At 57.1% G+C, this 27778-nt stretch overlaps 1 protein-coding gene across 2 annotated transcripts; it reads right to left on the bottom strand.

The window, feature by feature from the left end:
* Positions 1-5973: 5973 nt before the first annotated feature.
* Positions 5974-26569, bottom strand: DPYSL4 (dihydropyrimidinase like 4). Of its 2 annotated transcripts, none has more exons than XM_054174652.1 (14): positions 26101-26569; positions 22761-22849; positions 21068-21252; positions 19543-19707; positions 16449-16510; positions 16273-16353; positions 14299-14367; positions 14083-14203; positions 12931-13087; positions 11821-11962; positions 10273-10443; positions 8338-8517; positions 7090-7255; positions 5974-6093 (listed from the first exon to the last, which is right to left on the bottom strand). In XM_054174652.1, exons 1-14 carry the CDS (start codon positions 26395-26397, stop codon positions 6002-6004), a joined length of 1977 nt encoding a protein of 658 aa, XP_054030627.1. In that variant the 5' UTR covers positions 26398-26569; the 3' UTR covers positions 5974-6001. The 2 variants fall into 2 exon arrangements, with proteins under 2 accessions (XP_054030627.1, XP_054030628.1); XM_054174653.1 differs by lacking the exon at positions 26101-26569 and adding an exon at positions 25134-25250.
* Positions 26570-27778: the final 1209 nt, after the last annotated feature.

The raw sequence follows: 27778 nt of genomic DNA, 5'->3' as shown, positions 1-27778 counted from the left end.
GACAGAAGGTGTTTCTACCAGGTGCAGACTCCTCCAGGACACAGGCAGGAGGTGAAACTGCCAAGGAACCATTCCGTGCCAGCGGGGACACGGGGCGTGCATCTCCCACAGCTTCGTGTGGCAATCGGCAGGTGGCTGCATGCTGCAGCTCCAGAGGGGCATGGAGGGCTCCAAAGACGATCTCAGGTCCATGGGCACAGCCCTGATACCGTGCCATGATTGCTTGCACAACAGAGCCAGGTGGAGCTGTTGGATGCGACAGCTCTCAGCAGCGTGGGGAGCAACCAGCACCAGTGAGGGACCACAGGATGTTAGGGGGGTGGAAGCGACCTCAGGGGATCCTCTAGTCCACCCCCCCTGCCAGAGCAGGACCATAGAATCCAGCACAGGTCACACAGGAATGCATCCAGATGAGTCTTGAAAGGCTCCACAGAAGGAGACTCCACAACCCCTCTGGGCAGCCTGCTCCAGGGCTCTGTGAGCCTCACAGTGCAGAAGTTCCTCCTCATGGTGAGGTGGAACCTCCTGTGCTGGAGTTTCTATCCACTGCCCCTTGTCCTATCCCAGGGTGCAGCTGAGCAGAGCCTGTGCCCTCCCTCCTGACCCCCAGCCCTCAGATATTTATAGACATTTACTAGATCCCCTCTCAATCTTCTCTTCTCCAGACCACAAAGCCCCAGGTGACCAGGGCCACACCACAGGGCCCCAACCTCAGCCACACCTTCTTCAGGACCATGTGTGCCTGGATGGCTCCCATTATGGTGGTGAGCAGCCCCTGCTCGCTGGGTGGGCAACCTGGTCCTCGTCCCTGTGCTGTCCTCATGTCCCCTGTGCCCCATGCCAGGGCATCCAGCTCTGTCCTGGCACATTGGGTGCACCGTGGCTGCCAGCTCCAGGGGATGTCTTGGTGGGCTCAGCTCCCACCACACCAGAACCATGCCCAGGTCACAACAAGGTGGCAGTGACACTTTGATCTCAAGTCACAGGCTCTGGTTTGCTTCTGAGCAGAGCAGCTGACAGCCCTGCAAGGAGCAGAGACTCGTCCCTTGTGCTACCAGCACTCAGGTGGGGCAAGAGGAGCAGGAGGAGGGGCAAGCCCTGGTGGTTATTGAGAAGTTAGCAAGCAGAGGTGATGTCCCCCTGGTGTGGAGAGGCTCTCTCACTCCCTTGCAGTGTTTGCCATCTGAAGTTTGGGCTATCAGAATGCCAAGGAGCAGAACCTACTTGTGGACCAAACCCTCCTGAGATACAGCTAGATCCTGCTCAGCCAGAAGCTCTTGGGCCAGGAGAGAGGGTAGCAGTTTGGTAGGACATGTCTAATGAGAGGCTCTGCAAGGATGTTTTAGGAAGGACAAGGGATAAGCAGCCCTTGAGGCTCAGGTTGGTGTGAGCTGCCTCACTTCTCAAGTGGATGTTTCTCACCCCAAACCATCTCCTTGGTGGTCCTTTTGGTTCCCTTTCCAGCACTGCTTTTCTTGGGCAAATTGTGCAAAATGTCCTTGGCAGAGCTGGGCAGAAACTGGGAGAGGTGCTGGGGAGACACCAGGTCATGGCTGCACCCCTGGGGAAGCTCCACTTCTGCTTCCATCTATGCCCAAACCTCGACTGCTGAGTGAAGCAGGAGGACACTGAGCTCTGGGATGGTTGTGCTGAGGAGAGACACTGAGTAAAGTCTAACTGGAGTTACTCACCTTGGACCTGAAGTACCTCACCAGTGCCCAGGAACCAGGCTTTGTTGGTGCCTGCTCCAGCCTAGACCCTGGGGAAGAAATTACAAGGAAGGAGTCACTGGAAAATGGAGGAAAGATAGGAAGGAGGTTTGGCTTTGCTTCATTGTCACCTGGGTTTCAGACATGAGGTCCTTCAGCCCCCACTGTGCTGCTGCTCTCTGGGCCCTTTTGCTGTGCCCATGGCTGCGTCCCTGTCACAAGCCTGTGCTGGCTGAGCTGAGCTCAGCCCTGACAGCACTGCAGAGAATCACAGAGTGGTTTTGGTTGGAAGAGACCTACAGGGTCATCAAGTCCAACTATTAACTGCCAGGCCACCACCAAACCATGTGCCTCAGCACCACATCTCCACAGCTTTGAAACACTTCCAGGGATGGGGAATCCACCCCTGCCCTGGGCAGGCTGGGCCAGGCCTTGACAGCCCTTCTGGGGAACAAATTGTCCCCCATGTCCAACCTAAACCTCCCCTGGGACAACTTGAGGCCATTTCCTCTCAATCTACCACCTGATAAAAGAGAGAGGAGACCAACCTCCAGCTGGCTCCAAGCTCCTTTCAGGGGGTTGTAGAGAGCAATGAGGTCTCCCCTCAGCCTCCTCTTCTCCAGGCTGAACAACCTCAGTTTCCTCAGCTGCTCCTCAGCAACCCTGTTCTCCAGACCCTGTGCCCTGCTCTAGCACCTCAATGTCCTTCTTGGCCCAAAACTGAACCCAGGATTCAGGGTGCAGCCTCACTAGAGCCCTGGTCCCTCTGCTGGCCCAAGCCCTGTCCCCACAGCTCCTTCAAAGCATGTCCCATGTAAAGCTGCCCCCATCTGTGCCGCCCCAACACATGTGGTGCCATCAGCAGCCATCTGGCACAGACCAGGCTGAGGATGGGAAGGGATGCCTGGGTGGGGGAGAGATCCAGTGGGCTTACCCCCCAACACCATCCTCTGGGGCTGGTGTCACTGAAGGGAGTGACAGCAGCTGCTGGTGCTACTGAAGGGTCATCTGCTGAGTTCCTGGTGGGTACATGGTGTCAGGGGCAGCTTGCCAGCACTGGGACCAGCAGATGACCTGGCAGCGATACTGGGCACAGAGAGGACCCCAGGCTGGTGCAACAGGTTCTCTGACAGGGTCCTTGCTGGGCAAAAGAAGTGAATGTGGAGTTCTCAGCACTGCTCCTCTCCTGCACCTCTCTCTGTTGCTCCAGGCGTGAGCACACCTCACGGTGAAGCCAGGAAATGCTCATGGCACCAAACCCTGTCAGGCAGAGGTTGGTCAGCAGAGCTCTGGTTGCCACCTCCACCACAGCCACAACCTAATCCTTTCCTGCAGAGGACTCTTGGAATCCAGGGACTTTCTGTAGGACAGATTTGTACGGGACGTGCCCTCACTCTGCAAAGCCTCCATCACCTTTCCATTCTTCTCCTTGACCTCCTCACCAGGGTGCTTTCCTCACCTCTGTTGTCTCCTCGAGCCTTTCAGGGCTGCCCATCTTTCAGTCTTTCCATTCAGCTCCACAAACCTCGCTCAGAACTTGGTGGATAAAACAAACGCCGGGTCAGGTCCCGACGTGGCTCCTGTTGCCAACTCTCTATTACTTTGTCCCTTGCCAAAAAAAACCAACCCCAACAAAAGAGAGAGGAAGAGTCATAAAACAACAGCCAAAAGGCCAAGGGCATGACCTTGGTGTTGGGACAGTGCTGACATCTGATGCCTTGGCTGCACTTGGAGGTACCTGGCAGGCGTTTCCTTGTTCCTTATGTTGAAACATCCCTGTGATTCCACTGCATGGAAGTTCTCCCATGCCACAAAAGCACTTCAGTTCTGCCAGGGTTTTGTTTCTGCAGAGGAGCCATTGCCTGTGTGCAGGAATAAATGTCTGTTTTTAACACTGCCAGTGCTGGGTGTCTTCTCTGGGTCAGGCACCTGCAGGAGAAGCCGCAGAGTCCTCTCGGCAGTGGATGTTGGCATCATGGTTCTTGTCTGCACGTAGAATCACAGAGCTCACCAAGTCCAACCCCCTCCCTGCCAAAGCAGGACCATCTGGGGCAGGTCACACAGAAATGTGTCCAGGGGGGCTCTGAAAGTCTCCAGAGAAGGAGATTCCACAGCCTCCCTGGGCAGGCTGCTCCAGGGCTCCAGCACCCTTTACGGTAGAGAAGTTTCCACTGTGTTCCAGCTTGTGCCTGTGGTTCCTTGTCCTATCACTGGGCACCCCTGCAAGGAGCCTGGCACCTTCATCTTGACACCCATCCCTCAGATGCTGTTCAGATCCCCTCTTAGCCTTCTCAACAGCCCAAGGTCTCTCAATCTTTGTTCACAAGGGAGATGCTCAAGTACTACAATCATCCTTGCAGCCTCCACTGGCCTCTCTGCAGCAGGTCCTTGTTAAAGCAGGGGCACCCACAGTAGCTTGCCCAAGATGACCATGGCCAGGTGGGGTTGGAATCTCTCCAGAGGAGACTCCACAACCTCTCTGGACAGCCTGCTCCAGGGCTCCAGCACCCTCACACCAAACAAGCTTCTCCTCCTATTCAGATGGAACCTCCTGGGCTCCAGTTTATGCCCATTGCCCCTTGGTCCTGTCACTAGACACCACTCACAAGAGTCTGGCCCCATCCTCTTGCCCCCCACCCATTATCTCTTGCTAAGCATTGATCAGATTCCCTCAGGGGGATCTGCTCTTCTCCAGGCTCAACAGCCCCAGGTCTCTCAGCCTTTCTCCTCACAGAGATGCTCCAGGCCCCTCAGTATCTTCCCAGCCTCCACTGGGCTCTCTGCAGTAGTTCCCTGTTTCTCCTGAACAGGGCAGCCCAGAACTGGACCCAGGACTCTTAGATGTGTAGCAGGAAAGAGGAAAGTGGGAGAAGAACCTTTCTTGACCTGCTGGTTACACTCTTCTTCATGTACCCCAAGACACCATTCTGGGTCACGAGGGCCCATTGCTGGCTTGTGGGGAACTTGTGCCCCAGCACTTCCAGGTCCTTCTCCACAGAGCTGCTTTCCAGCAGGTCACCCCTTACCTGTACTGGTGCAGAGGGCTATCCCTCCCCAGAAGCAGGATGTTCCCACAGCACTACCACTCATCCTCTTGCCCTCCCCACCAGGCAGTGTGGTCACCTACCTGCTGTGACCTCATTTTGCCAACCTTGGTGCATAAAATCCCCAAGCAAGACACCACCAAGGTGGACTCAGCTGGCCCAACCACTTCCATCTTTTTCTGGTTTCCACCAAACTTTAATCAAAGCAAGGAACAGAGAGCACGTGGCGAGCCACTGCCGGAGGGACATGCATGGCCTGGTGGCACAGAGGGGCACCTCTGCTGCTCAGACCTCAAGCAGAAAGGGGCTTTGAGCACCTGTGTGGGAGGCTGACACACAGCTGGCCTCCAGCTGAGCTGTGGTGCTGCCTGCAGGATGTGCACTTGGGCCTCCAGAAGCTCTAGAAATTGTCCTTAAAAAACATCCCCCCAGGAGAGAGGCTCCACAGCTGGCACAGCCACCAGGGCCAGGGGACTGGGAGCAGCCAGCACCCGTCCTGCAACCCTGCACTGAGGTGGTGGCTGCTGCAGGCACAGATGGGACACCGTGGCTGCTGCAGGCACAGATGGGACACCGTGGCTGCTGCAGGCACAGATGGGACACCGTGGCTGCTGCAGGCACAGATGGGACACCGTGGCTGCTGCAGGCACAGATGGGACACGCTGCCAACCCCACTCACAGGCACAGTGATGGTCACTGCTGGAGCACAGCCTGGTGAGATGGTGGAGACCTGCCTGGGGATGATGGAACTGCTGGAGATGCAGCTCCCAGACCCCACAGACCGGGAGTGTCCATGAGTCAGACGTCCCCGGGCCAGGCAGGGCAGCAGGTCCTGCCAGGGGAACACGTCCCAGGGAGGACATGGGGTGCTGCCAGGAGGATGTGTCCCACCCAGAGGGCCCCTTCCATCACGTCTGGCCCAGCGGCCAGAGCCAGGGCTGAGCTCGCTGCCCAGTTACATCGAGGTGGCCACATGCACAGGGTCAGGGCTTTCCAAGCAGCTACTGGAAACACAAACTGGGAGAGCTGGAGGCGGGAGCGCTACCTCTCGGGGGTTACTCTACTTTCTACCTATGAGAAGAAGGGGCTGGGGCGGCTGACACAGGCTCGCTGTTCATCCTCAGCTTCCGCAACCCGCTGCCCCCTGCCCGGCTGGCGCGGCCCCAGCAGGGCCCGGCCACCCCCGCCGGTGGCAGCGCAGACAGCCACGGTGGCACGGGGGGAGAGCGCAGGCCTCAGGCTGCTCCCTCAGGACAGCGAGGTGATGTTGGACCGTCCCCCCGGCGGGGCCATGATCTTCTGGGCCGTGCGCCTGGCAATGTGGTCATCTGCCTGCGAGCCTGGGGGAGGAAGAGGAGAAGCACAGAATCAGCCAGGCTGGAAGAGACCTCCAAGATCACCAAGTCCAACTGATCACCCAACCCTATCTAATCAACTAGACCACGGCACTAAGTGCCTCACCCAGGCTTAAACACCTCCAGGGATGTCAACCCCACCACCCCCCAGGGCAGCCCGTTCCAATGGCCACTCTCTCTTTCTGGGAAGAACTTCTGAGGTCAAGCCTAAACCTCCCCTGCACAGCTTGAGACTGTGTCCTCTTGTTCTGGTGCTGGGTGCCTGGGAGAAGAGACCAACCCCCACCTGGCTACAACCTCCCTTTCAGGGAGTTGTAGACAGCAAGAAGCCTCCTCTTCTCCAGGCTAAGCAACCCCAGCTCCTTCAGCCTCTCCTCACAGGGCTGTGCTCCAGACCCCTCCCAAGCTTTGTTGCCCTTCTCTGGACACATTTGAGCATCTCAAGATCTTTCTTGAACTGAGGGGCCCAGAACTGGACACAGGACTCAAGGTGTGGCCTAACCAGTGCTGAGTCCAGGGGCAGAATGACCTCCCTGCTCCTGCTGGCCACACTGCTCCTGATACAGGCCAGAGGTGTGGGGTGTGCTGGCTGCAGTGCTGTGGGGACTGGAACATCTCCTGCAAGGTGAGGCTGAGAAACCAGGGGCTGTTGAGCCTGGAGAAGAGCAGCCTGAGGGCAACTGATCAATGCTCAGCAAGAGTTAAAGAGCCTGTGGGGGGCAAGAGCATGGGGCCAGACTCTTGTCAGTGGTGCCCAGCGACAGGACAAGGGGCAGTGGGCACAAACTGCAACCCAGGAGGTTCCACCTGAAGATGAGGAGAAACTGTTTTGGTGTAAGGGTGCTGGGGCAGGCTGCCCAGAGAGGTTGCATTTCCCCTCTGGGTCGAGGAAAAATGACCTTTGCGTTCCTCAGCTCGGTCCTGCTGCTCACAGAACCCAGGACTTGACCCAGCCCACCCCGCCCCACCCCGAGGCCGTACCGGACAAGCTGAAGCCCGACTGGTGCAGGTTGCGGACGGGCGGCGCCGCGGCCTTGCCGGCGCAGGGGGCGATGCGGGCGGCGGCGCTGGGCGCCCTGGCGCTGGCCAGCACCTCGTGGACCGGTCCGTCGTAGAGCCCCCGCGGAACACCGTGGACCTCGGCCAGCTGCCAGGGGAGCAGGCAGGGAGGGGTGAGGCACGGCAGGGAGCTCAGGGGAAGGCTCAGCGTGTGGGGCAGAGAATCACAGGGTTGTCAGGGTTGGAAGGAACCTCAAGGCTCAGCCAGTTCCAACCCCCCTGCCATGGGCAGGGACACCTCACACTACAGCAGGCTGCTCACAGCCACATCCAGCCTGGCTGCAAACACCTCCAGGCATGAGGCTTCCACCACCTCCCTGGGCAACCTGTGCCAGGCTCTCACCACCCTCCTGGGGAAGAACTTCTTCCTAACAGCCAATCTCAATCTACCCACTTCTAGTTCTGTTCCATTCCCCCTAGTCCCATCACTCCCTGACACCCCAAAAAGTCCCACCCCAGCTTTCTTGTAGGCTCCCTTCAGATACTGGAAGGCCACAAGAAGGTCTCCTTGGGTCATGAGTTGCTGTCCTCCCACGGGCTTGTGCCCCAGCTGCTGTCACCCAGTGTGGCCATCATGTGCCCCTGAGGGTAAGGTGAGGGTGGCTCTGAGCGCTCAGGGCTGCCAGGGCAACCAAAGCCCCTAATGGCTTCATTACCATCATTTCATCATGGACTTGCTTATGGCAGCTTCTGCTTGCCAGGCAAAGAGTGACAGCCATTTGGCAGCCCCAGGGGCACAAGGGCCTTGTTCTGAAGATACAAAGGGCTGGGTTGCAAATTAAACCAGCATGGACTGAGAGGTTCACAGAGCCATGGATTCCTGGAACGGCTTGGGTTGGAAGGGACCTTGAAGACCCCCCTGGCATTGGCAGGGACACCTTCCACCAGACCAGGCTGCTCAAGGTTGTCAAGACAGAGCATTTTCTGCAGCCTTCTCTCTCCTGTGACCTTCATCTTCCTCATGTTGCACATGTTGTGATCAAACACCCTGCCTGATGTTCCCAGCCCTCCTTCTGGCCATAGCTCTGGTCAGACCAAGGATGGCAGGGGCAGACTGTTGGGTGGTCGGCACGGTGCTGCTGCCTGTTCCATGAGCAGGTTTGTCCTAACACAACAGTGCAGAGAGACTGTGACCAAAATGAGGGCCCATGGCCAAGAAAATCTCCTTACCCTGTTCCTTGCCTTTATCCTTTTATAAACAAAGTCTGGGAATGTCTTCCTAGGAATGAAGCGCCCGGACCCCTGGGTGACACACAGGTTTCCATCCTCGAGGACAACTCTTCCTTGGCTGATGACCACAGTAGGAACTCCATGGCACTCTGTGCCTTCAAATATGTTGTACTCCACGTTCTGGGGAGAGCAAACCAAGAGATCCAAGGTGAGGGTTGGAGAAGATGGTGACAATGCAGCCAGCTATGGCTACAGCCCTGTGTGTCGCTCCTCATTCGCCCTCAGCTGGGCTTCACCAGACCTTCATGCTTCAGATCAATAAAGTTCTTCTCACTGGAAGGGAGAAACCAAGCCCTCAGAACACTGTGTGCTTGTCCAGAAGACAAGGGGCAGGCTCCTGGGGCAAACTCAGCTCTACAATATGGGAAGGGAAGAGCAGGGCAGGGGCAGGGAAGAGCAGGGCAGGGGCAGAATAGAATTAACCAGGTAGGATCTCCCTAAGCCCCTGAAGAATCCTGTTTCACTTCTCTACTTGGGGACAGAAGTTCTCCCAAGTCTTCTCCAAGATTTCTACCAGAACAGGTCTGGAAAGTCAGGTCTGTTTGGTGGTGGGCAACACACAATCATGTGGCTTCCCTCCAACGCTCTCCCATGGCCACCACTAGCAAACTGCCCAAACCCCAGAGTTCCCAGTGAAGCAATGCAGCATTCTTAGAGAGCAGAAGGGAATCTTCTGTACCAGCAGGAAAGCTGCTGAGGAAACACCTGAGTGCTACAAGCCCAGAGAGAACTTCCTTCAAGACACCACCCTAGTAAAAAACACCCAAACCCCAGGGCTCAAAGTGTTTCTGCAGTGACTCTTGGCACCAGTATTCCTCACCCCACCTCACCTCTTTCACCTGCAGCTTTCTGGCCCAGAATTATGTGGGGCATCAGACTGGGGATGTTCATGGCTTGGAAAGTTGGGGCTAAAATGCCTTTGGGATGCACCCAAATGTCTCCTGAGCAAGTGACCCCTGTGGACAGGCAGTGCCCGTGGAGCCTGCCTGGATGGGTTTGGCTCTTTGGAAGAACACAGGCACAGAAGGACTTTGGTTGGAAAAGACCTTCCAGATCATGGAGTCCAATCATTCTCTGGCTCTGCCAAGGCTGGGGCTACCCCATGTCCCTCAGCACCACATCTCTGCCTCTTTGAAACACCTCCAGGGATGAGGATTCAGCCACCTCCCTGGGCAGCCTGGGACAGTCTTTGTCAACCCTTTCAGGGAAGAATTTTCTTCTGAAGGCCAACCTAAACCTTCCCTGGTGCAGCCTGAGGCCATTCCCTCTTGTCCCAGCACCTGTTACAAGGGAGAAGAGACCAACCCCTACCAGGCTCCAACCTCCTTTCAAGGAGTTGCAGAGAGCCAGAAGGTCTCCCCTCAGCCTCCTTTTCTCCAGGCTGAACAACCCCAGGTCCCTCAGCTGCTCCTCACCAGACCTGTTCTTCACCAGCCTTTCTCTGGGCCTGTCGCAGCCCCTCAGTGCCCTTCTTGGAGTGAGGGACCCAAAACTGAACCCAAGATTCAAGGTGCAGCCTCCCCACTTCCCACTGCAGGGGGACAATCCCTGCCCTGGTCCTGCTGGCCACGCCAGATGCAGGACGTTGATGTGCCGACCTTTAGTGACAGCTTCCTACCTCACACAAGTCCAGCACTTACATTCCCCAGCCCACAGAGATCCTGAAGCTCCTGCACCAGATGCAGGCTGTCTCAGTGTAATCACAACCACCCAGTCCCAGCCCCACCTCTCCACAGCAACCAGAGGAGCTTTGAATTCGCTCCTATTTTTAGAACATCAGCGTCTCCTTGCTGCGCTCCTGCTGCTTTGCAGGGGCACACTGCCCTGCTCTGGCTCTACAACCAGCCCAGGCAGCTGCAAACTGCCACACTTTACCAGGTTGTGAGTTTTTGCTGAGATGATTTTGGTGGCCTTGGGGTTCCACAGGACCAAGTCCGCGTCCGAGCCCACTGCCACGCGCCCCTTCCGGGGGTAGCAGTTGAAGATTTTGGCAGCATTGGTACTGGTCACCGCCACAAAATCGTTCTCATCCATCTTCCCAGGCACCTGGGAAAGAAGAGGGAGGAAGGACCAAGGCTGGAGGTGCATCCTGCTCCCAGCAGCGGGCAGAGATCCATCCCCAGGCAGGACCTGCACTCTCCCAGCAGCGGAAGAAGCCACAGCGCCCAACGCTGTGACCATGGGAGTGCGAGGAGCTACACCGGGGCTGGGCTGCAGCTCGTGGGGAGAAGCCTGAGCCCTGTCCCTGAGGGATGCATGATGCACCAGATGGGTCTCTGAAGAACAAGGTGTTCACTGGTAGGCTCCAGCTCCCTGGACAGGGGTCTCACATTCACTAAGCATCACAGAAGAGCATCACAGACTACTTTGGGTGGGAAGGAACCTTTCAAGGTCATCCAGTCCAGCCCCCTGCCATCAGCAGGGACATCTGCAATTAAGAGCAGGCTGCTCACAGCCCCTGACAACCTGACCTGCAATGCTTCCAGGGATGGGACATCTCCCACCTCTCTTGGCAACCTGGGTCAGGCTCTCACCACCCTCAGGGTCAAACATTGCTCCCTTCTCTCCAGTCTAAGTCTCCCTCTTTCATTTCAAACCATCACCCCTTGTCCTGTCACAACAGGCCTGGCTCAGAAGTCTGTCCCCAGCCTTCTCATGACCCCTTTAAGCACTGCAAGGCCACCAGAAGGTCTCCCAGGAGCCTTCTCTTCTCCAGGCTGAACAACCCCAACTCTCTCAGCTGACCTCACAGCCCAGGACTTCCAGCCCTCCCATCATTGCTGTGGCCCTGCATGGTTAAGGATTCTTCAGTGAAGACTGAAAGGGAACCTTAGCAGCACTATTTACCATCTTCATTTCATATTTTCAGATAAAGTCTATTAGCCTTTGAACAAAGCCTACCCAAGATGAGGGCTTCAGTGGAGCTTGGTTCCCAAGCTCCTGGGCAGTCCTCACAGAGATGCTGCCTCCATGAGATGCAGGCTAGAGCCTTCCAGGGATGCTCCTTGGGAGAGCAGGGTACACCAATGGGCAGAGACACAGGACCTGAAACCCCCAGCCCTGTGGTGGTGCACCACAGCTCTCCTCAGCAGTAAAGCTCCACTGCCCAGGAGTCATGGAGGTGTCACAGGAACCAGTCCCCACTGGTGAGGCCTGGAGCCACCAGGCAGGCATGGCCACAGCCACCAAGGCAAGAGGGACCCATCTTCCCCTCAAGAGTGACATGCAAGTGACTGCAGGGTGGATGATGCCACAGAGAAGCCTTCGGAGGCACACTGAAGGCATTCCAGTGTCACGTTTCCCCTCACCAGCAAGCTCCTCTGAGGCAGCAGCCTAGACACATCACACCTCCTGGTTCCTCAGAATTAAGGAGGACACTGAGCTGCCCCAGCAGCAGCCCTGCTCCCACAGCTCAGTACCTACCACACACTTCTCCCAGATGATGGACATCCGCTCCTCCACGCCGTTGGTGCCCTCGGGGATGAGGGTGAAGTTGTCCTTGCCCACAGCCTTCTGTGCGGTGGTGAAGGTGCAGTGGGCACTGCCGGTCACCTGCAGGTCCCCGCTGGGCAGAGAGCAGCAGAGGGCTCAGGGGGGGCCTGCAGGCCCCACTGGGCACCATCTTCCCCCTTCCCCTTCTGGAGGAGGGACTGGGCAGCGAGAACCTGATCTTTACAGACCAAGCCTGGTAGCCACCACCTGGGTTCATCAAAGCAGAGTGAGGCTCTGGTTTGGAGAGCCCCTTGGCTCCTCACTCAGGATCGTTTGGCAGGGAAAACAGACAATGAATCACAGAATCCTTTGGCTTGGCAAAGACTAAGCCCAGCCATGAACCCAGCACTGCCAGGTCACCACTGCACCATGGCCCTCAGCACCACTTCTCCACAGCTCTGAAACCCCTCCAGGGATGGGGACTCCAGCACTGTCCTGGGCCAGGCTTTGACAACCCTTAAGGGGAAGAAATTGTTCCTCATCTTCAACCTAAAGCTTCCTGGGTGCAGCTTGAAGCCACTTTCTCTTCTCCCTTGGGAAAAGAGACCAATCCCCACCTTACACCAACCTCTTTGCAGGGAGTGGTAGAGAGCAATGAGGTCTCCCCTCAGCCTCCTTCTCTCCACACTAAACAACCCCAGGTCCCTCAGCTGCTCCTTACCAGCTCTTCTCCAGACTCTTCACTAGCTTCAGGGCCCCTTTCTGGACACAAAACATCAGGTTGGAAGAGACCTCAAAGAGCATCCAGCACCTCCACGTCCTTCTTGGAGTGAGGGGCCCAAAACTCAACAACTGACCCCAGTTCAACACCTGACAGATTACTTTCCTACTTTGATTACACTATCAGCTAGGTGACCCTGCTCTAGCAGGAGGGGTCAGACCAGGTGAACTCCAGAGATCCCTTCCCACCCTCCCCAAGCGGCGATTCCAAGGCTGAGCCCTGTGCCAGCCTCTGCTGTGCCTGCTGCACCCCACAGTGCCCAGGGGAAGAGGAAGGTGTCCCCAGGAATGACAGAATCGTTGGTGCTGACAGGGACTCACCAGGACAGGAGGGAAGCGAGATGATCCGGCGTGGTGGGGTCCGGGCTGATGGGGGGGGAGGTGACGAAGGCGGCAGCCTTGGCCCAGTTTTTGCTCCAGTAGTGGGAGCCATCGGTGCCCAGGCTGGCAGTGATGGGCTCCCCGTACACAACCGTGCCTGTGGGCACACAGAGCAGCTGTCCTCCAGCCTCTTCTGACACAAGATTCACAGATTCATGCAATGCTTTGGGTTGGAAGGGACCCCAATGATCACCCAGTGATTGCAGGGTGGATCACCCCATACAGAAGCCTCTGAAGGCACATTGAAAGCATTCAAGGGTCACATTTCCCCTCACTAGCAAACTCCCCTGAAGCAGCAGTCTAAACATGCCACACCTGCCATGGGCAGGGACACCTTCCACTACCCCAGGCTGCTCAAGGGACCTGAAGGATCAGCCAGTTCCAACCCCCCTGCCACGGGCAGGGACACCTCACACCAGAGCAGACTGCCCAGAGCCACATCCAGCCTGGCCTTCATAACCTCCAGGGATGAGGCCTCCACCACCTCCCTGGGCACCCTGTGCCAGGCTCTCACCAGCCTCATGGGGAAAAACTTCTTCCTAACATCCAATCTTAATCTCCCCACTTCTAGTTTTGCTCCATCCCCCCCCAGTCCTATCACTCCCTGACACCCTCAAAAGTCCCTCCCCAGCTTTCTTGTAGCCTCTTTCAGATACTAGAAGGCCACAAGAAGGTCTCCTGGGAGCCTTCCCTTCTCCAGACCGAACAGCCCCAACTCCCTCAGTCTGTCCTCATAGGAGAGGAGCTCCAGCCCTCTGCTCATTCTCTAACCATCTTGAACCTGAAGCTTGCTCCTGACTCTTTTCCCTTGTACTTCATGACAAATGATTCCAAGTGAATGCTTTCTTTCTTTTTTCAGCTGCATCTACTGATATGCAGGTGTAAAAGTTCTGAGCACATCTCAGACCCTTCCAGCTCAGAGCAATTAGCATTCACACACCACGTGAAGAAGCCTCAACACCAAGTTTTAGCACCCTCAGAAAGTGATAGAGCCTGGGTGCTAACGAGGTCTCAGCCCCTGCAGCCAGGATGCTATTCCTGGAGATGTTTCTGCAGGCTCAGCTGGGGTGCAGCCGTGGACCAATGCTTTACCTTTCCTCTTGGCTTGAGCTAGGACATCTGCTGCACCTCTGCTCATGATTTTGGTGATGTACAAGGGGCAGTTGGCCTGCTTGGCGATGGTAATGGCACGGTACACGGCCTCTGCTTCCACCTATGGACACCAAGACACAGCCAGAGAACATCTCAGGGCACCTCTGCCCCAGGGAAAACCCCATGGGCGTTCTGTGGGAGGGCTGGAGATGTTACCTCCTCGGGGCGACTGAGGACATGTCCTTCTGGCCCAGTAATCCCGAGCTCCAGCAGCCTCTTCTGCTCCTAGGTGGATGAAGATGAACAGAAGAGCAGTCAGTGGTATGAGCAGCAAGGTGGAGGACAAAACACCTTGTTCAGAAGGGCTTGAAGGGTGATGGACACTCATGAACACAACCAGACAATACCACCTGCTCCTGAGACACGCCATAAACTGCTGCAGCTACTTCCCAGCAGACCCAACTCATGCTGTGGAAGCACTTCCAGACTGGGAGGTGCTGTGTTCCAACAGCACATTGGGACCTTCCCCACCCTTCCACCCAGCTACAGTTCTGGAACACCTGGGAAGTCGTGGTGGGCTGCTCCTCCTGCCCCCATCTAGACCAATCCCTGCTAAATCTCCAGCACCAGCTGAAGGCTCAGAGGTGCTGGCAATGCTCCACCTCCCACCAGGCACTTCCCCCACCTGCTGAAGCCAGCACTTTGACTTCCATCTCAACACTCTGGTCAAACAGAATCACAGAGAAGACCTCTGAGATCATCAAGTCCAGCCTCTGACTCAACACTACCACATCAGCTAAGCCCTGCCACCAAGGGCCACAGCCAATCTTTTCTGACAGACCTCCAGTGAGGTCAGTGATGGTGACTCCACCACCTCCCTGGGCAGTCCACCCCAGTGTCCAATCAGCCTTTCAGTAAGGAATTGCTTCCTAATATCCAACCTAACCTTCCCCTGGAGCAGCTTCAGGGCCATGCCCTCTTGTCCTGTCACAAGTTGCCTGGCAGAAGAGCCTGACCCCCACCTGACTACAACTTCCTTTTAAGTAGTTGTAGAGAGTGATAAGGTCCCCTGTAAGTCTCCTGTTCTCCAGGCTCAACACCCCCAGCTCCCTCAGCCTTTTCTCATCAGCCTTTCCCTCCAGCCCCCCCACCAGTCTGGTCACTCTCCTCTGGACCTGCTCCAGCACCTTAAGATCCTTCCTGAAGTGAGGAGCCCAGAGCTCACACAGCGCTGGAGGTGAGGCCTCAACAGTACCCAGCACAGGGCAGAATTCTATCCCCAGTGCTGCTGGCCACACTACTCCTGATATCCAGGCCGGGATGCCCTTGGCCTTCCATGCCCCCTGGGCACACAGCTGGCTCACATTCAGCTGCTGTCACCCAGCACTCCCAGGTGGCTCAGCCAGGCTGCTCTCCAGCCACTCATCCCCCAGTCTGCAGCACTGCATGGGCTTATTGTGGCCAAAGTAGAGGACCCTGCACTTGGCCATGTTTAATCTCATACCACTGGCCTCAGCCCATGGACCCAGCCTGTCCAGGTCCCTCTGCAGCACCCTCCTACCCTCCAGCAGATCCACACCGTACCCCATCCGCAAATTCACAAGCGGCTGCCTCGATCCCCTCAGCCAGGTCATCCATGCAGATGTTGACTGGAACTGGAAGGACCTGGACATGCTGGAGTGTGTCCAGAGAAGGGCCACAAGGATGAGCAGAGGGCTGGAGCAGCTCTCCTATGAGGACAGGCTGAGGGAGTTGGGGCTGTTCAGTCTGGAGAAGAGAAGGCTTCCAGGAGACCTTCTTGTGGCCTTCTAGTATCTGAAGAGGGCTACAAGAAAGCTGGGGAGGGACTTTCAGGGTGTCAGGGAGTGACAGGACTAGGGGGAATGGAACAAAACTAGAAATGGGTGGATTCAGGTTGGATATTAGGAAGAAGTTCATCCCCATGAGGGTGGTGAGAGCCTGGCACAGGTTGCCCAGGGAGGTGGTAGAAGCCTCCTGCCTAGAAGCTTCTGCAGCCAGGCTGGATGTGGCTCTGGGCAATCTGCTGTAGTGTGAGGTGTCCCTGCCCATGGAACTGGATGATCCTCGAGGTCCTTACCAAGCCTAACAGTTCTGTGGTTCTATGAACTGGGGCCAGTAGTGACCCCTGGGGGGCAGCACTGGTCGGCAGACAGGGCCTGGCCACCGTACCTCATGGACGATGTCTCCGTTCTCGGCGTGCACCTGGGCGACGGCCCCCAGCTCGCGAACCGTGCAGAAGATTTCATACAGCTGCCAAGAGACAGAGGGGTGCCCAGTGTCAGCCCCACCACTGCTCCTGCTCAGCCTGGGGCTGCTGCCTGCCACCCAACACTGCTGCTTCTTACCTGGGCATCCGTGCACTGAAGCTTGTCTTTGTAGGCCATGAAAACCAGGAAGGAGTTCACACCTGGAGAGGAGAAAACATCACATCTCTTTGTTACAGAGTCACAGAACCATCAGCCAGGCTGGAAGAGACCTCCAAGATCACCAAGTCCAACTGATCACCCAACCCTATCTAATCAACTAGACCACGGCACTAAGTGCCTCACCCAGGCTTAAACACCTCCAGGGATGTCAGCCCCACCACCCCCCAGGGCAGCCCGTTCCAATGGCCACTCTCTCTTTCTGGGAAGAACTTCTGAGGTCAAGCCTAAACCTCCCCTGCACAGCTTGAGACTGTGTCCTCTTGTTCTGGTGCTGCTTGCCTGGGAGAAGAGACCAACCCCCACCTGGCTACAACCTCCCTTCAGGGAGTTAGAGACAGCAAGAAGGTCTCCCCTGAGCCTCCTCTTCTCCAGGCTAAGCAACCCCAGCTCCCTCAGCCTCTCCTCACAGGGCTGTGCTCCAGACCCCTCCCAAGCTTTGTTGCCCTTCTCTGGACACATTTGAGCATCTCAAGATCTTTCTTGAACTGAGGGGCCCAGAACTGGACACAGGACTCAAGGTGTGGCCTAACCAGTGCTGAGTCCAGGGGCAGAATGACCTCCCTGCTCCTGCTGGCCACACTGCTCCTGATACAGGCCAGAGGTGTGGGGTGTGCTGGCTGCAGTGCTGTGAGGACTGGAACATCACCCAACCCTAACTGATCAACCAGACCATGGCACTAAGTGCCTAGTCCAGGCTTCTCTTAAGCACCTCCAGGGATATCGACCCCACCACCTCCCTGTCCCAGCTGAGAACTTGGTGGCCTGAGCAGGGGCTGTCTGAACCTGGGGCTTGTGCCAGCAAGGCTTAGACTGACAGCAAGGCAAGGCTAAGGGTTGGCATATGAGAACTGTCCCCACCTCAAAGATCAAGAGCCATGACAGACAACACACCTCAATCTCTGGATGCAGCTCAAGCAAAGAAAGAAACCCCAGAGTCCATTTTGGACTGAGAGAGGATCTTCTCAGGGCTGCTCAACACCTAATGTGGGGAGCAAGAGGATGGGGCCTGGTGCCCAAAGATAGGACAAGGGGCAAAGGGCACAAACTGAAACCCAGAAGGTTCCACCTGAACAGAAGGAGAAACTTGTTTGGTGTGAGGGTGCTGGAGGCCTGGGGCAGGCTGCCCAGAGAGGCTGTGGAGTCTCCTTCTCTGCTTTAACAGGGGGGCTGGGCTGGATGATCTCCAGATGATGTCCAACCCTTCCATGCTGGGGTTCTGGGATGTAAATAAAACCATTCAGCATGGGGCTTACAGAACAAAACTCAGCTTTAGGCTTCCCATAGGGATTCCCTTCCTGGCTGCAATTCCTGCACATCCTGAGGCCTCTGCTGGCCAAGGCTGCCTGGAAAGCATCAGGAATTCCTGCATCTCATTAACACTAATTCCCATGTTTGGAACCAGATCTTCCCTTCAGATATGCTAACGAGCAGCTCAGTGACTTCAGTGTAATTTGCAGTCTTGTAAGCAAGGGTTTAATTGGTCAATTAACAGAGAAATGTGCAGCCAATTTCCTGTTCCAGTGCTGAGTGGTGGAAGGGATGGAGCCATCCCAGCTCATCCTGGATGTTTTCCATGTGTGCCTTCACATGGAGCACACTTTGGTTGTGCTTTGGGATCAGGCACCACCTCTCTCCACAAAAAGCACAGCAGCAATTCTCCAGCTTTGGCTCCATGCATCATCCTGGATGTGAGGGAGAAATCACAGATCCACACAGAGTCCCAGAATCCCAGGTTGGGCAGGCTTGGGAGGGACCTCTGGAGATCATCCAGCCCACCCCCCTTGCTAAAGCAGGGCAGCCACAGCAGCTTGCCCAGGATCACCATGGCCAGCTGGGGTTGGCAGCTCTCCAGAGAAGGAGACTGCCCAAGCTCCCTGGGCAGCCTGCTCCAGGGCTCCAGCACCCTCGCAGTAAAATCCTCTCTTTTGTCCCTCAGACAGTTAGGATCAGGATGTCCAAGCCCATCCCTTTAGTTCCCCAAATGGATTTCCATCACGGGGCTGTGCACTGCCCCCAGAGAGGGAGCACATGAGCAAGGGGTTACCAGAGCATCATAGAATCATTATGCTTGGGAAAGACCTCTAAGATCATCAAGTCCAACCTTCAACATGGCACAACCAGGGGACACAGCCCTTTCTAGACCTTTCCCCAGGATGGCAGAGGATAAGGAGTTCATAGAATCAGAATGCTTTAGGTTGGAAGGGACACTAAAGATCATCTAGTTCCAACCCCCTGCCATGGGCAGGGACACCTCACACTACAGCAGGTTGCTCACAGCCACATCCAGCCTGGACTTAAAAACCTCCAGGGATGAGGCTTCTAACACCTCCCTGGGCAGCCTGTGCCAGGCTCTTACCACCCTCATGGGGATGAACTTCTTCCTAACATCCAATCTGAATCTACCCAGCTTTATTTTTGTTTCATTCACCCCAGTCCTATCACTCCCTGACACCCTCAAAAGTCCCTCCCCAGCTTTCTTGTAGCCCCCTGCAGATACCGGAAGGCAACAATAAGGTCTCCTCACAGCCTTCTCTTCTCCAGACTGAGCCCCAGCTCCTTCCATCTGTCCTCATAGGAGAGTAGCTCCAGCCCTCTGCTCATCCTTCTGGCCCTTCTCTGGACACCTTCCAGCACCTCCAGATCCTTTCTGTACTAGGGGCTCCAGAACTGGACGCAGTACTCCAGGTGGGGTCTCACCAGAGCAGAGTAGAGGGAGAGAATCACCTCCCTTGCCCTGCTGGTCACACTTCTCTTGCTGCAGCCCAGCTTCCATCTATTCCCCCTCACCTTATCACAAGCCCTTGTACAGAGTCCCTTCCTGGCTTTCTTGCTGACCCCTCAGCAGCAAAGCAGCGTGTTCCTCTCCACACACCTCCCCACATACCCACGCATCACTGGGTCAGGAGAGCACCAACCATCAGCACTTACCCTGGAGTGAGCTGCTCATGTACCTGCACTTATGGGAGAGGGAGGGTGGGGTTTATGGCCAGATTCTGGCTCCTGCTGTTCTTACCCTTGTCCTTCACCAGGGCCTCCAGCTCCTCCCTCAGGCTCTCGTGCCAGCGCGGGATGTCGACGTGCAGGGAGTAATCGCAGCAGGCCTGGCTGTCAGCCACCCCCCGCCACTGCTCGTAGGCAGCCAGGAGACTGGTCCCAGTATCTGGGCAGATGTGGTCAACTGGGGAGACACTGCACAGAGTTAGCAGAGGATGGGAGAGGCCACAGACACACCGCGAGACTGCCCCGGCCGCCAGCGCCCCCGCGCCTGGCTTCACTGCTGCGGGCTCAACGCTGACTGGCTTGGTAGTGCTGACTACATCAGGACATCATGGAATGGGTTGGCTTGGAAGGGACCTTCAAGATCATCTAGTTTCAACCCCCTGCCATAGGCAGGGATACCTTCCACTAGATCAGGTGGCTCAAGACCCCCTCCAGCCTGGCTTTTAACACTGCCAGGCTTGGAGCCTCCCCAGCTTCTCTGGGCAACCTGTTCCAGTGCCTCCCCACCCTCGCGGGGAAGAATTTCTTCACATCTCACCCAAACCCAGCTTCTTCCAGTCTGGAGCCATCACCCCTCACCCTATCACTCCATGCCTTTGTCAAAAGTCCCTCTCCAACTCTCCTGTAGGTTCCCTTCAAGACATTCTACAACAAAACACCAATGTGGGCATCTTCCTCGCATCTGATCTCCATCCCACTTCTGCTGGATTTAGACTGGACTGGAGATACAGATGGAAGATTTCCAGATAAAGTGAAACAAACAGAACAAACAAGCTCCCAGGTGAAGCTTTTCTTTTGTCACAGCCTGCCTGGAGCAGCATTTGAAGGAGGCTGTGCACCAAAGCACTTCCATGAATGTTCCTGCACAGCTCTCTTGAGCCTCTCGGTCCCCTGCCCTCTCCTCATCTCTGCTCCGAGGAGGTCAGCACAGAGCTGCACCAGACGTGGTGAGACTGGTCCCTCACTTCACACACCTGGCCTGTAGGACCAGGAGAAATGCAAAACAAACACCAAAATGATTTCATGGACTTATAGAATGGTTTGGGTTGGAAGAGACCTTGAAGATCATCTTGTTCCAACCCCTCTGCCACAGGCAGGGACACCTCCCACTAGCCCAGGTTGCTCAAGGCCCCATCCAAGCTGGCCTTGAACAGCTGCAGGGAGGGGACATTAACACAGCAGTGCTCACAGAGCTGGCAAAACCTCTTTCCAAATGCTAAAAGCTCCTTGCAAAGGCATTAAAAATACATTAAAAGGTGTCACAGAAAGTTTCCTATTGAAAGTTTTCTTCTTTTTTTCTTCTCCTAGGAGGTGAGGCAGAAGCAGCTCTGCATTTGTCATGTGTGTGTGCAGCAACAGAAGGAGGTTCTGCAAGGGACATGATGCATTTTGATCAGCTCCAAGGCTTTGATTTCCACAGCACAAATCAGCATTTCCCTTCCAAGAGGGTAAATCATGCCTGAAATGTTAAAAGGACCAAGGTCTCCTGCTAAACAATGTGCTACTCAGAAGCCCATTTGAAAGCTCTTCCGTCTTACTGATCATGGTGGTGCCTCCTGCCAGGGCTGCTTTTGTGCCTTGGAAGAAGTCATCGGCTGAGGTCATCCCCATGATGGGCATCTGCAGCCTGGTGTGGACGTCGATCCCCCCGGGCATCACCATCTGGCCATAGGCATCAACTGTCTTCACACCACCAGGAACCAGCAGGTTTTCCCCAATTTGCCTGGAAACAGGATCACAGGATGTTAGGAGCTGGAAGGGACCTCCAGAGATGGCCGAGTCCAGAGCAGGACCACAGAATCCAGCACAGATCGCACAGGAACATCCAGATGGGTCTGGAAAGTCTCCAGAGGAGGAGACTCCACAACCTCCCTGGGCAGCCTGACCCAGGACTCTGTGACCCTCACAGTGCAGAAGTTCCTCCTCATGCTGAGGTGGAACCTCCTGAGCTGTAGTTTCTATCCACTGCCCCTTGTCCTATCCCAGGGTGCAGCTGAGCAGAGCCTGTGCCCTCCCTCTTGACCCCCAGCCCTCAGATATTGATAGACATCTATTAAATCCCCTCTCAGGCTTCTCTTCTCCAGACTAACCAGCCCCAGGCCTCTCAGCCTCTCCTCATCAGGAGGAGAGTGCTCCAGTCCCTTCATCAACCTGGTAGTTCTCCATTGGACTCTCTCCAGCAGATCCCTGTCCCTCTTGAACTGGGGAGCCCAGAACTGGATGCGATATTCCAGGTGAGGTCTTGCTAGGGCAGAGTAGAGGGGGAGGAGAACCTCCCTGGATCTGCTGAACACACTCCTCTGAGTGCACCCCAGGAGCCCAGTGGCCTTCTTAGCCACAAGGGCACATTGCTGTCCCAGACAATGCTCAAGTACGGGCAACAGCTTGTAAGTGAAGATGCAAAACCATCCTAGAATGCTTTGGGTTGCAAAAGGCCTTAAGGACCATCAAGACTGAAGCCCTTGCCATGAGAAGGGGACACTTCCTACCAGACCCCATCCAGCCTGGCTCAGAACACTTCCAGACTTGGAGCCTCCACAACTTCTCAGGGCAACCTGTTCCAGTGCCTCACCACCCTCACAGAGATTTTCTTCCTCATGTCTCATCCAAACCCAGCTTCTTCCACTGAAGCCACCCCCCCTTGTCCCAGCACTCCATGCCTTTGTCTTGTAGCCTCAGCTCTCTTGTAGCCCCTTTCAGATACTGGAAGGCTGCTGTAAGGTCTCCCTGGAGCCTTCTCCAGGCTGAACAACCCCAACACACTCTGCCTGGCCTCACAGCACAGAGCTTCCATCCCCTGGATCATCTCTGTGGCCTTCTGCAGACCCACTCCAACAGTGTGATGTCCTTCTTGTGTCTGGGGCTCTAGAGCTGGACACAGAAAGTCCAGGTCAGGTCTCAACTTCTAAGCACTGCTGGAGGATACAAACCTGGGCCAGGTTCTCCTCCTCTTCTCTCTCCTGCTCCTGATGTGCTCCTAAGTGGCTCCTCACCTGCTCCCTGCACAACTTACAACAGAGCATCAACTTCCAGCACGTTCTCCACCCTTTCAGCTGCAGAAAGACACTCAGGTGGCTCCTCCTTGCCACCACTCTGAGCAGCTCTCCTTGCTTTGCAAGAAAGGAGCATATCTCCAAGAGAAGAATGATGGAGAGGAACCTCCTTCAGATCCCACAGCCCCAAGCCACACTAGGAGGCTCCACCACCACCACCTCCTTATCTTTAACTTACTTTATGACCCCATCTTCCACGTAGAGGTCTGCATAAAAGGACTGGTCATCGTTGACAACCTTCCCTCCTTTGATCAGGAGCCGGTCACTCTGATGGGAAAGAGCACACAGGGCAGGACAGGTGAGTTGAGTGAGCTGGTACCTGACCCATGCTGAGCTTCCTTAGATCCAGGGCTCCAGGTTTTCTCCTTCAAGACACCAGTTCAGTGCTTTCTGCCACCAGGCAAAGTCCTCATGTGAGATGAACACAAATCTCCATGCAGCGTGGTACCAACCTGGGGGCATGGCCAGCACCAGAGCAGCCCCACCTCAGAGCTCTGAGCTGCTCTGGAGACCAGAACAGCTCCAGCACACGGCTCAGAGCCGCCCTGGAGACCGGAGCGGCCCCACCGCACAGCTCCGAGCTGCCCCGGGCGCCGGAGCAGCCCCATTTCAGAGGTCTGCACAGCCTTGGCTGCTCCTTCCCTGCCTGGCAGGAAGCATACAACCCCCAAGAGGTCCAAGAGTTCCTTCAGAGGAGGTTCAGAGCCTGAGCAAGGTTCCCAGCAGCTTTAGACACTTGCAGCTCACCCACAGCTCAGCCATGCCCCTGCCTCCTCCAGCAGCTCTGCTCACGAAGACTTCTGTGTGCATCTCATTAACCTGGTAATTTATTGACATTCATTAGTTCTCACAGTCTTGTGGGAGGCAGCTAATGCTGCAAGGACTTTCCTCACTTCAAAGCAAGCCTCTGGGAGCTTTGTCAGGCTGGCAAGAATCTTCACCCAGACAGACTAGAGAGCAGTGGCACGTATGCAAATGCAGCCTAGTTTTTGAGGATTCTGTTCCTGCTCCTTCAGGCTGCTAGGGGAGTGCTCACCAGTGGCCACACAGGGAGCATGGCCAAAGCTCAGACACACCTGAGGGAGCAGGTGGGGATGACCTACAGCATAGCCCTGTGTGCTGATGGTACACAGCCTGGACAGTGAGGTGGGGTTTGGGGTTAAAGAGCATCACTGGCTTGTTAAAAAACCCCACAACAACCCACAAACACAGTGAAGAGCTGCAGTGTGGCTGTAGAAGTGTCCAAGGCTTCCAGTGCATCTGCATTGTTTTCCCTTGTCCCATAAAAACCAATCAAAGCAGCTTCTGGGCTGGCTGCCCCAGGGGAGACCCTGTGGCCCCTCCCCCTGTGGGGCCCATCCTCATCCTTATCCTCATCCCATCCCCATCCTTACCCTCATCCCATCCCCATCCTTACCCTCATCCCATCCCCATCCTTACCCCTGCCCCACACTCATCCTTATCCTCATCCCATCCCTATCCTCATCCTCACCCCATTCCCATCCTTACCCCTGCCCCACACTCATCCTTATCCTCACCCCATCCCCAACCTCATCCTCTGCCTGTCCCTATCCTCTTACTCACCCTTGCCCCATCCCCACCTTTATCCCATTCTCATCCTCACTCCATCCCCATACACAACCCATCTTTGCCCCATCTCCGTCCTCACCACATTCTCATCCTCATCCTGTCCCCATTCCCATCCCTGTCCTCAACCCATTCTCATCCTCGCTGCACCTCCACCCTCATCTTCACCCTGTTCCCATCCTCTCCTTATCTCCATCCTTTCCCCATTCTCATCCCCATCCCCACCGGACCCCATCCCCGCACACCGCCACTCCGGCTCCCGCAGCCCCGGGATGTTTTCGGGGCACTCAGCCATGAGCCAGCAGAACGAGAGGAATCCCCAACCCCGTCTGTCAGGCGGCTGGCAGCGGCAGAGGGAATCCCTCCCACGCCAGCTCGGGAGCTCCCGCTGCTCCCGATCCCGGCAGCGGTACCGGAGCGCGGCAGCGGGCACGACCCAGGCTCCGTGCAGGGAACAGGCGGACAGATGCCATCCCCTCCCCGAACCCACCCGCCGGATTAAAACAAAAAACCAAAACAAGCTAAAAAAAAAAAAAGCGGTTTCGAGCCCCGAAGCGAAGCCGGGGCAGCGCGGGCAGTCCCGCAGCCCGGGGAGGGACGGTCGCGCTGGTTCTTTGTCCCGGGAGGGACCCCGGCCACCGGCAGACAAAGCGCCGGGTCCGCCGGGCTGGGGGCCGGGCCGCGGCCAACAAAGGGAGAGGCGGCCCCGCGGGGAGGGGGCTGCACAGCCCCCCGCTGCTCCGGAGGGACGCGGCTCCGGCAGCACTGACCCCCCCCGACGGAGGAAGCGAGACCGCCGGGAACCCAGACCCCCGGGCGCCCGACCCCCGCTACGGCACAAAACCCCAGCAGCGTCCCCCAGGGGTCCAGCTCCGCTCCGGCTGGGAGAGGCAAGCGAGTCCCGACCCCCACCAGCCTGGCCTCGGCTCGGGCCGTGCCCGCACCCCGCGGGCGTCCCGCTCACCGTGCCGCGGGGGAGGCTCTTCTTGCCCGGCTGCGACATGACCCCACCGCTCCGCCAGCCCGAGCCCTTCTGTCCCGCTGCCAGTGCGTGTGCCCGCCCCTGCGCGGCTCCGCCTGCGTGCGCGCTCCCGCACCGCGGCCGCGCTCCCGGCGCCTAGACAAAGCGGGGACGGCAGGGAGAGATCGGAGCCGGTGAGTTGGGTCCCGTAGCCCCTGCCCGCCCTCGCTGTCTGGTGCCTGTAGCCCGCTGCCCGTTCCCGCTGCCTGGTGGCCGCTCCCGCAGCCCCTGTCCCCTTCCGTAGCCACCGGCCGGGGGTCTTCGGGGGCCGGTGGAAATTGTGCCCCCACAAGGACATGCGGCCGTTCGCCGCCGCTTCGCCCGTCCCTTGCAAGCAGCCGGCCCCCGAGCTGTTCCCGGTACCGGCTCCTTGTTCCCGGCTGCGAGGCTCCCGCGGGGCTGGGATGGAGCGGAGGGGACGGGATGGGACGGGACGGGATGGGATGGGAGGAGACGGGATTGAGAAGAGATGGGACTGGAAGGGACTGGACGAGGTGGAGGGGATGGAAGAGAAGGGAAAGAACCGGACAGGGACGAGGGGAGGGGACGGGGCACAAGGGAATGGGACGAGACGGGACGGGAAAAGACGAGATGGGATGGGGAAGACAGGACTAGAGGGAACGGAGCACGCGGGATGGGATGAGAAGGGGCGGACTGAACGGGATGGGGAGAGACGGGACTGGAGGGACCTAGACGGGGAGCACAGGACGGGATGGGAAAGGACGGTACGGGAAGGGACAGCACGAGACGGATGGGATTCGAAGAGGTGGGATGGGGAGAGACGGGACGGGAAAGGATGGGATGCGAAAAGGGACGGGATAGGGCCCTTCCTACCTATCCGGCGGGGGCTCGGACAGGACTGCTTCGTGATGGAGGGAAAGTGGATGCCAGCGCCCTGAACCATCCTCACCTGCGGGCAGCCGTCGGGCCGCTTTCCAGGGGCAACAGCTACTGCCGGCAGCGGGACCGCGGCGGGACCGGGACCGGGACCGGGACCGGGACCTGAGTCTGGACCGGCGCCGCGGCGGTGCCCAGCGGGGGGTGTCCCGGGCTCGGAGGAGCTGAGCGAGGGGAAATCCAGCGTCTTGTTGTCGAAAGCATCCTCCACGCTGCAGAACATCCCCCCGCGCTTCTGCCGCGGCCGCGGGCTGCCCGCGCCCAGTCCCGCGAAGCAGGCGGGCAGAGCCTCCTCCCGCGGCACCGACATCGGCTCCGGGGCGGGAGGGCCCGGGCAGCCCCCACCGCCGCCGCCTCCCTGCTGCCGGGCCCAGTGCTCTCCTCAGACGGCTGGCCCCGGGGACCGCTGCAAAGAACGTTAAAAGCGGCGCAGGCACCCCCGGCCCCGCTGCCACCGGAGAGCCACTTCTCAGCCCGGGAATCGCACCAGCAGCGCAGCCCCGGCCGCTCCTCCCGCTCCCCACCCCCGCCCCACCGGGGCTGCGGGGCCGGCGCTGGGTCTGGGGGAGGGTTCTGTCCCCCCAGGCGAAGTGTCACCGCCTGGCACTGTCACAGCTCGCCTGGCATCGCTCCGACAGCTGGGCCACTGCGCCTCACAGGGCACCGGCTGGGCTTGATCCCAGTGGCGGCTGGAGAGGAGAAGGTTCCAGGGAGACCTTCTAGCGGCCTTGCAGTGCTTAAAAGGGACGAGAAAAAAAGCTAAGGACAGACTTTTGAGCAGGGAGATTCAGACTGGAGGGAAGGAAGAAATGCTTGAAGGCGGTGGTAGATGCCCCATCCCTGGAACCTTTGCAGGTCAGGTTGTTTGGGGCTGTGAGCAACCTGCTCTCGTTGCAGATGTCCCTGCTGACTGCAGGGGGTTAGACTGGTTGAGCTTTAAAGGTCTCTTCCCACCCAAACCACTCCATGACTCCACAATTCTCTAACTCAATGGCAGAACGTGCCCTCCAAGCAGAAACAATCCCCCCACCCCTATTGCCATACCTGGCCTCAAGTGGGCTTGATCCCAGCAGTGGCTGAGTGGTGGCAGAATGGCAGAAGCTTAGCTCAGCTCAGCAGGAGGTCCTGGGTCTGTAGGAGTCTTTGTTACTTCACCGTTTAATCTATGTTTTGAGGTAGAAGTTAAGTGGTTAAAAACTACTTCAACTCCAAAAAAATCAGCAAAATCACTAAAATCAAAGGTTTCCCTTTGTCCCGTGGCACCTGGAGACACAGTTTAGTGGCCATGGTGCTGTTGGGTTGATGGTTGGACTTGACCTTACAGAAGTCTTTTCCAACCCAAAGAATTCTATGATTCTAACCTAGGGAAAGAAGCAACCCAACCTCTGTGCCCCCTGGGGAAAGAAGCAACCCAACCTCTCTGCCACCTGGGGAAAGAAGCAACCCAACCTCTCTGCCACCTAGGGAAAGAAGCAACCCAACCTCTCTGCCACCTAGGGAAAGAAGCAACCCAACCTCTCTGCCACCTAGGGAAAGAAGCAACCCAACCTCTCTGCCACCTGGGGAAAGAAGCAACCCAACCTCTCTGCCACCTGGGGAAAGAAGCAACCCAACCTCTCTGCCACCTGGGGAAAGAAGCAACCCAACCTCTCTGCCACCTGGGGAAAGAAGCAACCCAACCTCTCTGCCAC

This window comes from Dryobates pubescens, chromosome 30 (assembly GCF_014839835.1).
Source record: "Dryobates pubescens isolate bDryPub1 chromosome 30, bDryPub1.pri, whole genome shotgun sequence".
NCBI classification, from domain to species: Eukaryota; Metazoa; Chordata; class Aves; order Piciformes; family Picidae; genus Dryobates; species Dryobates pubescens.
This window is presented reverse-complemented; position numbering and strand designations above follow the sequence as displayed.